At 54.6% G+C, this 13,627-nt stretch overlaps 1 protein-coding gene across 4 annotated transcripts in view; it reads left to right on the top strand.

Annotated features, from left to right (window-relative positions):
* Positions 1–13,627, top strand: part of VWA5B1 (von Willebrand factor A domain containing 5B1) — a 56,773-nt gene that overhangs the window by 10,897 nt on the left and 32,249 nt on the right. For 3 of the 4 annotated variants that reach the window (XM_047728684.1, XM_047728685.1, XM_047728683.1), the window contains exons 2-5: positions 5,759–5,923; positions 7,672–7,824; positions 9,030–9,300; positions 12,765–12,910. In XM_047728684.1, coding sequence (XP_047584640.1) covers positions 5,785–5,923; positions 7,672–7,824; positions 9,030–9,300; positions 12,765–12,910 — 709 coding nt within the window. In that variant the 5' untranslated portion in view covers positions 5,759–5,784. The remainder of the gene's footprint in view (positions 1–5,758; positions 5,924–7,671; positions 7,825–9,029; positions 9,301–12,764; positions 12,911–13,627) is intronic. The other variant, XM_047728686.1, reaches the window with a different exon arrangement.

The raw sequence follows: 13,627 nt of genomic DNA, 5'->3' as shown, positions 1-13,627 counted from the left end.
TCTAAGGAGGTGGGCACTATTGTGGTCCCACTTTACAGATGCAAAAGCTAAGGCACAAAGAGGTTAAGTACTTTGCTCAAGGTCACACAATATGGAGGTGGCAGAGCCCAGCTGAGTAGCCACCAGGAAGTGGTGGTCTAGGACTCTCACCCAGGCAGGGCTCCAGATCCTGGGGCCTGGCTGCCAGCCACTAGCAAATTTCCCACCTCTCCAATCCCCTTCTGGCAAGCAGGCAGGAGGGCCCTCTCCTTGAACCCAGGACCCTGATGCATGCATTCACCAGCCTGTTGTGATGACAGAGGACAAGCAGGGTTCCCACTCTCTCTTCTCCCAGCTCCTTTCCCTGGACATGGCCCCACATTGCATCTAAACCAAGCCTGCTGTGGGCTCCCATTGGTCCAGTCTGTTCTCAGCCTAGAGTCCTGCATCCCAGGCTATCCCAGAATAACTGGGGCCCAGACCACAGCCTGCCCAGAGACATCTTCTGGGGCTGGCGGCTGCGGGGAGGGGATGGTTGTGTGCAGGAGCTGGGTGAGCTCATGTGCTCAGAATCAGAGCAGCAGCTCAAGGGCATCCCTGCCAGGGGAAGCCCCATGTCCTGCAGCCCAGGCTCCCCAGGCTCCTGGTGCTCCCTCCTCTTCATCCTCCCTCCTTCACCAGCCTTTCCTGGACTGGGAAGGAGCTGGAGAAGGGGAAAGGCAGGTGCTGGCTGGGGGGAGTCTGCTTCCTATCCCACCGAGCCTGACCACTAACCAGCACATTTCCAGATGTCCCTGGCACCTCATTTCCCCCACCCATAAAAGGAAGTTGGGTGTGAGCACTAGGAATGCCTATAAAGCACTACAGCCTGGTAGGCGCCCCATTTAGAGTTCCTCCTCTGAACTGAGCCCCGTGGGGGAGCGGGAACCCAGGCACAGGGGGGGACCCCACGTTCTTGCAGCACCTGGGGTCGCCAAGCACCCTGATGAGAAGTTACGGTGCTTCAGATGACAGTTGTGACAGACAGGTTCTCAGAGGCTGTGGAAGCCCCGGAGGAAGGTGTGCCTGATAGACTGGGGTGTCGGGTACCGCACGGGGAGGGAAGCTTCAGAGAGAAGGTGGCTGTGAAACTGGGCCTTGAAGGCTGAACAGGCCCTTGAAAGGCAGAGAAGGAGGAAACCATCTTTACAGGGAAAACCCCAAGAGTGAGAAGGAGCCCTGTCTGGGGCACAGTGACAAGGTCAGGGTGTCTGGAACAAAGTGACCATGAAGAACGAGGCAGGAGGTGACACAGGACAGAGATGGGGACCCAATGGGGATGAGCCCAGAATGCCATGCTGAAGGTTTAACCTGTTCCAACAGAGAAAAGCGATGAGGGGCCATGACACTCAGGGTAAAGGGAGACTGGTGCGTGCCGGGTGTGTGTGTGTGTGTGTGTGTGTGTGTGTGTGTGTGTGTGCACGCACGCACGCGCGAGTACATACATGTGCCTGAGCTGACAGAGGGACCGGAAGGGACGCAGCCTGGAAGTTGAAGGACCAAGTCAGAGATGGTGGAGATGGTCCAGGACAGAGTAGGGAAGCAGCAGTGGTGGAAATGGAGAGAAGAGGAGGATGTCAAGAGAGTGCCTGGACAGAAACGGCACAGCTCGGGGGGCAGGTTAAGCAGGAGGCTGCACAGACGCACAGCAAAGTGAGCACTCGGGCTCTGTGGTCCTTCTGCTTGGGACCAGCTCCCAGCCCTGTTACCTACTGGCTGTGTGACCTTGGACAGTCTACCTCACCTCCCTGAGCTTGGTGTTTTCATCTATAAAACAGGGATGCTAGGAGTACCTACCCTGGAAGGCTGTTGCCAGACTTTATAGATGAAGCCTGTGGAGCGACGTTTCATTCATTCAAACACAAGTATTTATTGAGCATCTACTAGAGCCAGGCGTTATTCTCTTGGTATCAGGGTTAAGCAGTGGAGGAACTGAAGCCGTCCCCGTGCCCTCGTTGGGGATGATGCTCTAGAGAGCTGGGAAGACACGTCAAACCAGCATACACAACACGCCAGATGGTGACAAGTGTGTAGGAGAAATCAAGGAAAGAGGGCTCAGAAGTGCTGGGAGTTGTGATTTTTAGAGCGACCTATGTGACCGAGAGAGTGGTTTCAGAGATGGAGCGCTCAGGGGTGGCGTCCCAAGCTCACGGCGTGGGAGTGGAAGTGGCAAGCTGAGCTGGAGTGGGAGCAAAGATTTTGGAGGGCAAGGGATAAAAGCACAGGGAGTTGGACACACCATCACTATGAAGTTACCAGGTTCATGGCAGGGCTTGGGGAGCAGAGGAGGACAGGAGTCAGAGGCCAAGTGTTTGCTATGAGGAGGGTGTAACCAAAACCTTGGGAATGACAAGCAATGGTGGGGGGTGCCTAGCCAAAGGGCATCAGCCCCCTCCCTCCCCCCAGTCCCCACCATGGAGAATGGGTTTTATAAGCAGATTAAAAGTGGTGATCTTGGAGCCGCAGCTAAGACCAAGGAGGGCATCTGTCCCAACTCCTGACTCAGGGGTGACAAGGATTCAGCAGCCCTTCCTGTCTAGGGCTGCAGGGGAAGCAGGTCCTAGGACAAGGACTCAGAGGGAACCCCAGGAGAGACCCAGGATACAGGGTGTCCGGTGGCTCCAGTGTGGTGTTCACAGAAGGCACAGTGGGAGGCTCAGGGCGGGGCGAGTGGTCAGAGTCTGGCCCAGGGACACAGAATCATGGCGTCCCCTGTAGACAGACCGTCTGGTAGAAGAAGCTGGGACCCTGGTGTTGCCAGTGATGGTGTATTTGAGGCCTTGACATAAAAATGAGATGGAAGCCTAATGGATTGAATATCAGTTTCTTCCCTGAAGAGCCGTCCTGGGCCTGGTGGTCAGAGGACGTCTCTCTCTCAGCCGGGCAAATGAGGAACACAGAAACTGCCGGCCTGGCATTATCATTCATTCATTCATTCATTCATTCATTTCACTGTGTAAATATTGAGCACCTAGTGTGTGCCAGGCACCGGACTGGGTACTTTCTATACATTATTCACTGTGATCTTCACAGTGCTGGTGAGGTGGCAGGCAGTGGCCCCTCTGCTTACCCAGTCTTGCCGATGAGGGAGCTGGCATGAGGGGACTAACACGTCCCCACGTTGGGGAGCGAAGCAGCCAGCTATGCACTGGGACTCACGTCTGGGCTTGTCTGGCTCCAGAGAGGCCTCCCCAAAGGACACGGATCGCTGGAGATTTACAGGACAGTAAATCGCTGGAGATTTACCATCCAGGACAGTCTTGGTTTCAACAGTCACCCCGAGAACCTCCTACAACTGGGGTGTTTCCTAATCAATAGATCCCAGCTGTCATTACTAGGCCTCCCCCTACTCTCCTTCCTCTGCCGCTAGATTGGTTGTAAGGTTCTTGAGGTCAGAGTTGCGTCTTACCCTCCTACCCCCAGTGGTTAATTCAGGGCTTAGAATACAGTAAGTCTTTATCAGTGTGGATGAATTGGGGGAAAATGTGCATTGTTTAGGGCCCAAAGAATTTCAAGTTTCCTCTTCCCAAGAAGGGAAGGTATTGATACTGTTAAAAGGTCGATTCTGAGTGAGTCTCTGTTACCAACTTCATTCATGTAAGCCCCACTTCCCAGGTGAGCCCACACCCTCCCCCACCTCCTGGGCAAGGTGCTCTAGGTGTGGGCTCCAGGGACAGTGTGGGAAGATGCCCCAGGGACGTCTTCCTGGGATGGACTCCATCCTGGGATGGACTGAAGCTGAAGGCCGAGTTTCCCCACACAGCTGGGCGCTGGTTCCCTGAAGCTGCATTCTTTGGTTAGCATTCCGACCAGGGGTGACCCAGGCTGAGGAGGAGGGGTGGGGGGGGAGGGTGTGTGGCAGCAGGCGTGGCTGAGGAAATGAACTCCGCCATCTTGTTCTGTCCCCTGGGAGAAGGCGGGCTTTGCTGGGCCACCACCGGGACAGAACGCTCCTGAGAGAAGGCAGCTGGGGATACAGTGGCCCCCTCCTAGCTCCTTATCTGCCTCCTGCTGTCAGTCAGCCTGCCCAGATAAGGCAGGGCTGAGAGCCGTCTCGAGCCCCCGAGGGAGACCATAATTAAAAAGACGTTGCTGCCAGACAGAGAGCGCGGGAGCACCAGAGGATCCTATCGGGGACCTGAGGAGGACCTGAAGGGGATGAGTTCCCTTCTTTGAGAAAAGGCAGAGTAATAAGCACACATCGAACAGCCTTGCAAACAAAAGCAGCAGAAGCTTGGCCCAACTCAGCTCCACGGGTGGGGGCCGGGGGGACTTGGAGCAAGTCTGACCTCAAATTTGTATTCCCCACCCTTTGACTTCGCTTCCCATTCCCAGTGCACCCTTCAAGCACAGTGATGACCCAGGGAGGGTCTTGGGACCCCAAGAGACAGTGGACACATCCCTGCCCTGAGAAGTCCAGTCATTCATTCCCGTATTCATTTAATCAGCACCGAGGATAGGACAGGGAGCGAGGAGAGACCCAGCCCATCCCTCCAGGAGCACAGGCTGCAAACAGGATGACGGTTTAATTATGGTTGTGCAAAATAATCTAGCACAACACACAACATCCTTACAAAGGGATGGAGGAGCTCTGAGGGCTGTGGAGGGAGAGGACACTGGGCCCAGTAGGGGAGAGGGTGGTGTGGCTTCCATCGGGGTGACCCTCGGTTGACATTGAAGGACAACAAGGAGGTTACTAGTCACTAGTTTGAAAGTAGGTTGAGGGGTGAGCCTTTTGGGGGTGAATGGTGGGACAAAGGCGGGAGATCACAGGACACGTTTGAGGAATGGACTGGAAGCTGGGAGAGCCACGAGGCCTGTGTGAGGATGCGGTGACCCGCAGGAAAAGCCAGCTGGGCCGGACTTCACAGGCACTTCCAGGTTTGGGTCTCTACCCCAGGAGCAGGCAGCAGGGGATGGAGACTCTCCAGTGGCTGTGTTCTCTGGGGGCCTGGCCACTGAGAGAATGGATGGGAGTGGGAGGGACGGTAGCTTTAAGAGGTCGATTGGGAACCTCCATCCAGATAGACATGGTGGCGGCTGAGACGATCATATCTGTGGTGGGGAAGGGATGGGTGCCCCGGCGTTTGCAGAGATAAATCACGAGCTTTAGTTGTGGACTGGGTATGGGGCGAGCGGTGAAAAAGAGGAGCCAGGGATGACTCCCAGCCTTTTGACCCACACACCTGGAGGAATCAGGTGGCTCCTTTCACTTGAGTATCTTTTGGGGGTACCCTCACTCCCCTCACAACCCGTGCTGACGTGGTGGGTAGATTATTCTAGATGCCCTCAGAGAAGGAGGGATGTGGTGAGCTAGCCCCATTCCCTCATTCTGCTGAAGAAGCAGCCACAGCTCAGGGATTAAGAGACTGACAAAGGGATGGGGTCAGGGCCCGAGTCCCTGGACTCCCATCCAGAGCTCTAGGAGCACTGTCCACTGGGGAGAATTCCAGGTTGGCCGTGAACCTGCTTGGGCTCTGGCCCTGACTCTGTTCCCTCCCGCTGAGTGAACCCAAACAGGTCCCCTGTCTTCGGGCCTCAGTTTCTCTGCTGTGAAATGGACAAAAACAGAATTCCTACTTCTCTCAAGGATGATTGAGAGCAAGCAGGAATAACTCCCACAAAGGGGGTGGGGAGAACTGGGAGAATGCTGGCCGCCTGTGGGGACGGAAGGGGAGACCTGGGCTGGAGAGGGATGGGGGGACCTCTCCCCACTTCCCGCCCTTCCTGTCTCTTTCAGGCCCTAAAGACTGAGTAGCCAGCGGGATGCCAGGTCTGCTGAACCAGATCACAGGGGCAGCCCTGCCCCTCACCGCCTCTGACGTCACGTCCTTTGTCAGTGGTTACGCTCTGGGTCTGACTGCCTCTCTCACCTATGGCAACCTGGAAGCCCAGCCCTTCCAGGGTGAGGACCCCTGATGCGGCTTCCCCAGGGCCCCCGTCCACTGTATGTAATCCTCACCTTGACAAGTACTAGCCCATCCACAGGACGAGTTATGTTCATTCTCTGAGACTCAGTTTGCTCATCTGTGAAATGGGAATGGCGGTTCCGCCCCTTGGGCCTCAAAGCCAGTAACACACCAGGTCAGGATTTGGGCTCAGCCCCAGCTGGCTGTCCCAGGACTATTGCCATCCCACAAGCAGGCCCACCTTCCTCAAATGGCTGGTCCCCCCACTTTCTCAGGAAGCCTCCCAGTAGAAGAGGCACCAAACTCCACAGAGAAGTAGCAGCTCCCGCTCTTGTCCCTGTGACCTTGGGGAAGCCACTGTCCTTATCCAGATCGGGATGCTTCTCTGCCTATCTGGATGCAGGGGTTTGCAGGAGGAGCCGATGAGGTAACGCGCGAGGAAGGACCGCGCGGAATGAAAAGCAGCGTGAGACTATGAGTCATCCGTGCGGGGCAGTCCAGAGAGGACGGGAAGCTGGCCGGCAGAAGTCTGTCAACCCATCGCCTCTCTCCCCACTTAAGGAAGGGGGTCACGGAAAGGCTGGCTGGGAGGGGCTGCGTAAACCCTTGTTGCAGCCAGGATTCCTCCTCGATCTAAGCAATGAGGACTTCCTAACCCCCAGGTTTCATGTCTTGGGGTACCACCCTCTTTCCCAACCATCTCAGTCCCCAAAGGAAACTGTAGGGAAACTGACTTTTCCTCAGAAAACTTCTGGGCAGGACAGATCACCCTGGCTGTCCAGGGAAATCTCCAGGGGGCAACTTAAAATGGAACTTGTTAGGGGCCCAGGAAACCAAAGGACTGGCCAATGTGGGAAAGGTCCTTGAGCTTTCCATGTGCAGGGAGAACCAGTGTCCCCATCTTGCAGATGAGGAGGCTGAGGCCCAGAGCGATGGGAGCCGGGGTCTATGGATGGCTCGCCATGGACCAGGCATTGTGCTGCCCCAGGGTTCGTGGGCACTTCAAATGAGGTACTGTCTTGATCCCTCGAGAATGGTCCCAAAGCCATCGGCATCACTCAGGAGCTGAGTGGAAATGCAGAGTCTCAGGATTTGCCCAGAACTGCTAAATCAGAATCTGCATTTTAACAAGACCCGCCCCCCCAACCCAGGTGACTCGTGGGCTCTTCGACTCTGAGAAGCACTAATGTATAAAAACACAGGGCACATGGCTAAATCATGGTGACTTCTTTTTCCGTTCCACGACAATACCGTGAATTTGGCTCTCTTGGCCTCATTGTACAGATGGGGCTGTAAGGCTTCAAGAAGCCCCGTGTCTTATGCAAGGTCACCAGGCCAGGAGGGGAGGCAGGGACTGGATTAGAGCCTTCATCTGTCTCCTCCAATGCCCCAGCTCCTTGGCACACAAAAAAAGTCACATAAAAACCCAGATTTCTCTTGTCTCTTGAAAACTCAGACACCCTGGCCACTTGAGTCTCAAAGGCCTGCACAGTGAGAGCTGGCCAGGTCAGACGACCAGCTGTCCCTTTGCCAGCCCTGCCCCCACTGCTCCCAGAGGGCCTCTGGTGCACTTACATGAACTGCCCCAGAGCCATGAGGTCCCAGCCGGGGTCCCCCACTGTCTTTTAAATGGCAGTGAGTCCCGTCCATCGATCTGGCAGGTCAAATACTTGGCTTCCCTCCCAGGGGTGGAGTGTGCGGGGTGCAGCTGGAGCCCCCCATGATGCCGGCCCTTCCCCTGCAGGCCTCTTCGTGTACCCACTGGATGAATACACCACGGTGATCGGCTTTGAGGCGGTCATTGCCGACCGGGTCGTGACAGTACAGATCAAGGACAAAGCCAAGATAGATAATGCCCATTTTGAGGGCACCCGTGTCCGAGCCACCTCTGTCACAGGTGAGGAAGAGAGAAGGGCGGTGGCAGGGGCCCCGGGCCTGGCTAGGGTCTCAAGCAGACTGAAAGGACAACATTGGGATAAGGTAGAGAGAGCACTAAACTGGGAGTCAGGAATGCTGTGTGATCTCAGGCCAATCATTTAACTTCTCTGAACCTCGTTCCTGCTCTCACCTCAAAAGCATCATGAAGTTCAAAGACAACAACCCCATGAGTTGTGGCCTTTATCTCTATAGGTAGCAAGTCCATTAAGCTTGGAGGCTGTGGAATGAATCACACCAGTGCTTGACTCCCCATCCTATCTTTTGCAAACGGTATAAGCTTAAATAAAAAATTAAGCTTCATCTGTAAAATTGAACTAGTAATTGTATCCACCCAAAGCTCAACAGAGCCATGGTTGCAGAGATGACAGTCTCTGATACCATGGCTACTGGGCCCGCTATTGAAGGTGCCGAGGCACAGAGAGGGAGAGTGACCGGCCCAAGTTCACACAGCGTGTTAGTGACAGGCAGGATTTGAATTTAGATGTTAGAGATTCTTACCATTGGATGTGTGATCAAATGGGGTTAGTTCGCCTGATCGTTAAGACATTCAAGAATCTTTTAATGAGCAAGTAGCGTGTGTAAGATACCAAGTTGCCTGCAGGTTGTTCTGGCTGCTCATGGGCTGGAAAAGAGCAAGGACAGGCTCGGGGGTAACCACAACAGCAGGTGGGAGGTGGGAGTGGCTCTGGAGGAAGGGGTCTGGATAATGTCAAAGGAGGGAGAGAAGGGCCAGGTGGGGACCAGGGAGGTTTCCATGGAGGGCTTGGTGGCTGAGCGATGCCAGCTAAGTGGGGGTGAGGTAAAGGGCCTCTCGGACAACAGGAGAGAAATGAACAAACGCACTTGCCTCAACGCTGGGAGGGTGCTTAAATGTGATTCTGTGAGGGGAAGCAGAGTCCGGGGATGGGGATGTGACTTCTGTCGGGGTTTTGTGGGTCCCAGCCTCCCACTCCCAGCAGAAAGTACACGGGGCCTGGCCTCAGACCCCTGTGGGTTCAGATCCCGGTTCAATGAGTAAGTTATTCACTGAATAACTTGGGTAGGTCGCACCCCCACGTGAAGCCTCAGTTTTCCCATCCGCAAAAGGGGCTCGCAAACCTACCACAGTTACAGGAAACCAGAGATAACATATGCAGAACTGCTGACTCCAGGCCTGTCGCTCAGGGAACGCTCTGCAGGAGGCGATATCTGTCATCCCTCCTTCCTGCACACCAGGGAAGCTGGCTTTGGATGAGGATTTGGAGCGGAATCTGTTTGTGGTCAACCTGGGGACCATTGCCCCTATGGAGAATGTCACCGTCTTTGTCAGCACCTCCTCAGAGCTCCCGACACTGCCCAGCGGGGCTGTGCGGGTCCTGCTGCCTGCTGTCTGCGCCCCGACCGTGCCTCAGTTCTGCACGGAGAGCATCGGCCCCTCCACCCAACAGGCCCAAGGGTAAGGAGCCTAGCCTGGACCAGGGGTAGAACCTCGGGTGGCCGCAGGGAGTCAGTTGGATGAAGGCAAGAGAGTGAGGGGTGGGAGACATAGGCAGAAGAAGACGAGGCTCAGTGCTAAAGTGACCACCATCCACATAATTACTCCCTTCCGCTCACTTTTAGAACACTTAAGAATCTCCCTGAAATGCCCCCCCGTCACTATTGGACAGAAACTCTAGTATTTGGGCAGCTTGGGATGAGAATATCCAGGCTTTATTTTATAATGCACACGAGAGTTATTTTCTGAGCACCTACTAGGTGCAAGACACCAAGCTGAGCATTAGGGATACAGAGGGCACCAAGCCATGGTGGCTCCTTCCTATGTGGAACTGGGTGGCAGAGATCATTATCCAACAGAAAGCACTAGTGATAGGTGGGTAATTGTTTCTGTGCTTGCATGCATAATTAATGATGTGAAAAGTGCAATGAAGGAGAAGTTCATTGGGCTGATGGTATAAAAGAGGGACCCATGCTGGGGGGCAACTAGATTCTCTGGGGAGTCATATTTTAGCTGGGAGCTGAGCCATGACAGGGAGGTAGGCACAGACAAGAATATTCCGACAGAGAAGGACAGCAGGGGCAAAGGCCTTGAGGGAGCAAGGAACAGGACTCCAGAGAGAAACTGAAGCAGGGCGACAGAAGATGGGGCTATAGACACCCTGTGGCCCTGACCAGCTTCAGATCTCTCCCAAAGCCACGAAAAGCCAGTACAAGGGGGGGTTTCAGCAAGGTGGGGCTGGGAATACTACAGGCCCAGGGCAGGACAGTTTCTCTCTGGGTTGCAGCCTAGAGCCCCTGCTGCTGAAATTGGGTCCCTTTTCCCCACCTGAGGACTCAGGAGGGGGAGCGTGTCCCATGCAGGGAGAGGACGCCCTCCTTACCAGCTGCATTCAGATGTCTTTGGAGGTGTCTTGTATTTTGTCATTCATGTGTGAATTTTAAAAATCTATTCCAGAGGGTCTTTGCATCGCTTTGGCAGAAAAATAACATTCACAATTAATGGCCAGTTACATTACCTAACTCCCCCCACCCCTAATGAGGGTGAGTGAGAGCCAAGCTGAAAACTGGAAAGGTGAGCCAGGTGTATCCAGAAGTTTCATACACACCCTCGTGAGGTTCTGGGGACAGCCAGGGACACAGAAGACAGTGTCAACAAAGTTCTGGAGACCACCATTAAAATGCTGGCCTCAGGCCAAGCTGGGGTTGGGGGGAGGGTTATAGCAGCTTCCCACATGAACTCAGCCTGGAGGGCACTCCTCGGTCACGACCTGGGCAGTAATTAAGCACCTACTGTGTGCCAGGCACGGTTCTGGGTGCTGGGAATACAGCAGTAAACTTGAAAGACAGGGTCCCTGCTCTCATGGGGCCAGCATTCTGATGGGGACAGGGGGGACATGGGGATAGACAAAAGAAATAACCTCACAACATGTAATATGTTAGGTGAGTTCTATGATGCTAAATGTTTCATAGCATGGAGGTTAGAGTAGAGTGGGGTTAGTTGCTATTTTAGCTCAAATAGATGGCTAAGGCAACATGTGAAGCCTGATCTGAAGAAAGGGAGGCTGGAAATATGCTGGAGGAAGAACATCCTGGGCAGAGCAAGTGGTAAGTGCAAAGACCCTGAGGCGGTAATAGGTATGGTGTGTTGGAGGAGGAGCAAGAAGGCTAATATGGCTATAGCAGCTTGGGAACACAAAAGAAAGAAGTCAGAGGGATGATGGTGAGTCCGATGATAGGATCTTGAAGCCTAGGGTAAGGACACCTGTCGGCACAGCAGAGAAGCCGGCAGCGCAAGCCAGCATCAGACCATAAACACCAAAGACACACTGTGTACTGCCAGATTGCTTTCTAGGCTGAGAAGTTTCCACTTCCACCAGTAGAAGGAAGAGTCTCTCCTCTCTTCCTCCTCTAGCATTTGGTATTACCTACTTTTCTTTCTTTCTTTTTTTTAAAGATTTCATTTATTTATTTGACAGAGAGAGAGAGACAGCTAGAGCTAGAACACAAACAGGGGGAGTGGGAGAGGGAGAAGCATGCTTCCCGCTAAGCAGGGAGCCCAATGCGGGATCCCAGAACCCTGGGATCATGACCTGAGCTGAAGGCAGATGCTTAACGACTGAGCCACCCAGGCGCCCCATTACCTATTATTCTTATTTTTATTTGTGTCACTCTGAGCAACTTCGAGGTTCATGGGGATTTGATGCCGGCTTCTCCCAAGAGCATCTGTTTCACTCTGTCAGCCGGGAGGGGCAGGAATAAGCTTCTCAGGGCCACCCAGGCCTCGTGTTCCTGGACCCACCGAGGTCTTGAACGTCCCCAGCTCTGGTAGGCCCTGCCTCTCAAACACAGAAGGCTTTCTGCCCACGCCAGCAGCTACAAAGACAGCGGCACACAAGCCTTTGACCCGGGAGCCCCAGAGAAATTCTTTCCTAAGTCCAAAAAAGGGACGCAGATAAGGATCTTCTGGGCAGTGTTATCTGTTGGGACAGGGAGGCAGGAAGAAATAAGTAGGAGATAAGATGCTCCTAAGAGATACCCGGTCCCGGCAAAGGCTGGTTTGCAGACAGCCACAGAGAGGGAGCTCAGAAACACAGCAGTGAGCGAGACGAAGGAAGTGATAGAATGTGATTCAGCACACAGTGTGCTCTCTTCCAGTGAAAACACACAACCTCATGGCCCCCTCCCCCGCCCCAATCCTGGGACATCACCAGGAGACCTTTCTGTCAAGTATTAAGCATACAGAGCAAAGAGCTTAGGGGGCGTGGCCCTGCGGGTGGGTGGGGGATGGATCAGGGTCCAAGACAGGGTGAAGATGACCCAGAAAGAGCCCAGAAACTTGAGGCTTCAGCCAGGGACCCTTCCCTGAACTCTCATTCAAGGCGCCTCATTATCATCCCCATTTCATGGATGAGAAACTGAGGCTTGGAGAAGCGGCTCGTGCAGGCACTCCCAGCTCACAGAATAGGGCAGGGAGCCAAGAAGCAGGGTGGTGCGGTGTTAACCTCTTCACTGTGTAGCCAGACTGACCAGCAAGAACGCACTCTCTGCCAAGTCCTAGCTGTAGGAACTTAGGCTAGCTGCTGCATCTTGTGGAGCCTCTATTTTCCCATGTGGGAAATGGGAAGATGGGGACTCTGATCCCTCTTCTAGGGGCACTGGTGAGAACGATGTGCGCCGCTGCTGAGGGGCACCAGGCCTGGCGTCTGGCTCACCACTGTAGGTAGCTGCGCCTTATGTCTGAGTCCCCCCTCTCCCTGGAGGCAGGCCTTGAGGAGGAGTAAGTGTGTAGGGTGGGAGGAAGCATATCAGCCCCCTGGAGAGATGGGCTGCTGGGGTATCAGGGCTGCCTGGGGCTCACCATCTTCTTCTGTCTTTCCACTGGGCCCCTGCCTCCTCCTCCTCCTCTCCCCTCCCCTCTCCCAGGAAAGACAAGCATTGCTTTGGCACCCGTTCCCTGGACTCCTGGAGCAAACTGTGCCTGGCGACTCTCCTGGATACCAACGTGTCCAACCCCATGGAATATGAGTTCAACTTCCAGCTGGAGATCCGTGGGCCATGCCTGCTCGCAGGTGAGACATAGCTGCCCAGACCTGGATTGGGACCAGAAAGGAGACCTGAGGCCCCAGAGTAGGGAGAGCTTCAGACCAAAACCTGCCAGGGATAGAGAGGAAGAGGAGGGCAGGGAAGCTGTCCTGTCCAGATGGAAGACATCCTGAAGCTCATGGAGCCTTATAGACCCCCCCCCACTTCCTGCCTCCTGACATCTGGCCCTAAGGTGAGCCCCTCCCCAGGCAGGTTTCAAGGCTGTCCCCATGCCCACTTCAGTGGCTCCTGTGAGGCGATGTCCATGGGGGCATGGACATTCTTGGTCCTCCCCTAGAGGCCACAGCCCCCCAGTGCTCCCTGGTTCTTACCTTGCATGGTCGAATCACCTGGGGAGCTTTCAAATCCTGCCGCCCAGACACCGCACCCCCACCACCACCGCAGGGCTCCTGATGACAGTGGTCAGAGGTGTGTGCAGGACACTGGAATATTTCAGAGCTCCTGGGCGATTCTAACATGCAGCCAGAGTTGGGAACCATTGTTCTGATGGCTCCCCACCCAACCCACTCAAGGATTTAAAGGGATACAAGAACATAGTTTCTTGTCAATGAGGGCTCTCCCAGAGCAGCATGATGGTCCAACACAAAAGGCATTTACAGGGTGCCCAGCGATCGACTGTTGAGCTCTTTCTTTATGTGCCCCAAGAGGAAGCAACACTTTGACCCCAGTGGGTCCTGAGGTTG

The sequence above is a fragment of the Lutra lutra genome, chromosome 4, assembly GCF_902655055.1.
Source record: "Lutra lutra chromosome 4, mLutLut1.2, whole genome shotgun sequence".
NCBI classification, from domain to species: domain Eukaryota; kingdom Metazoa; phylum Chordata; class Mammalia; order Carnivora; family Mustelidae; genus Lutra; species Lutra lutra.
This window is presented reverse-complemented; position numbering and strand designations above follow the sequence as displayed.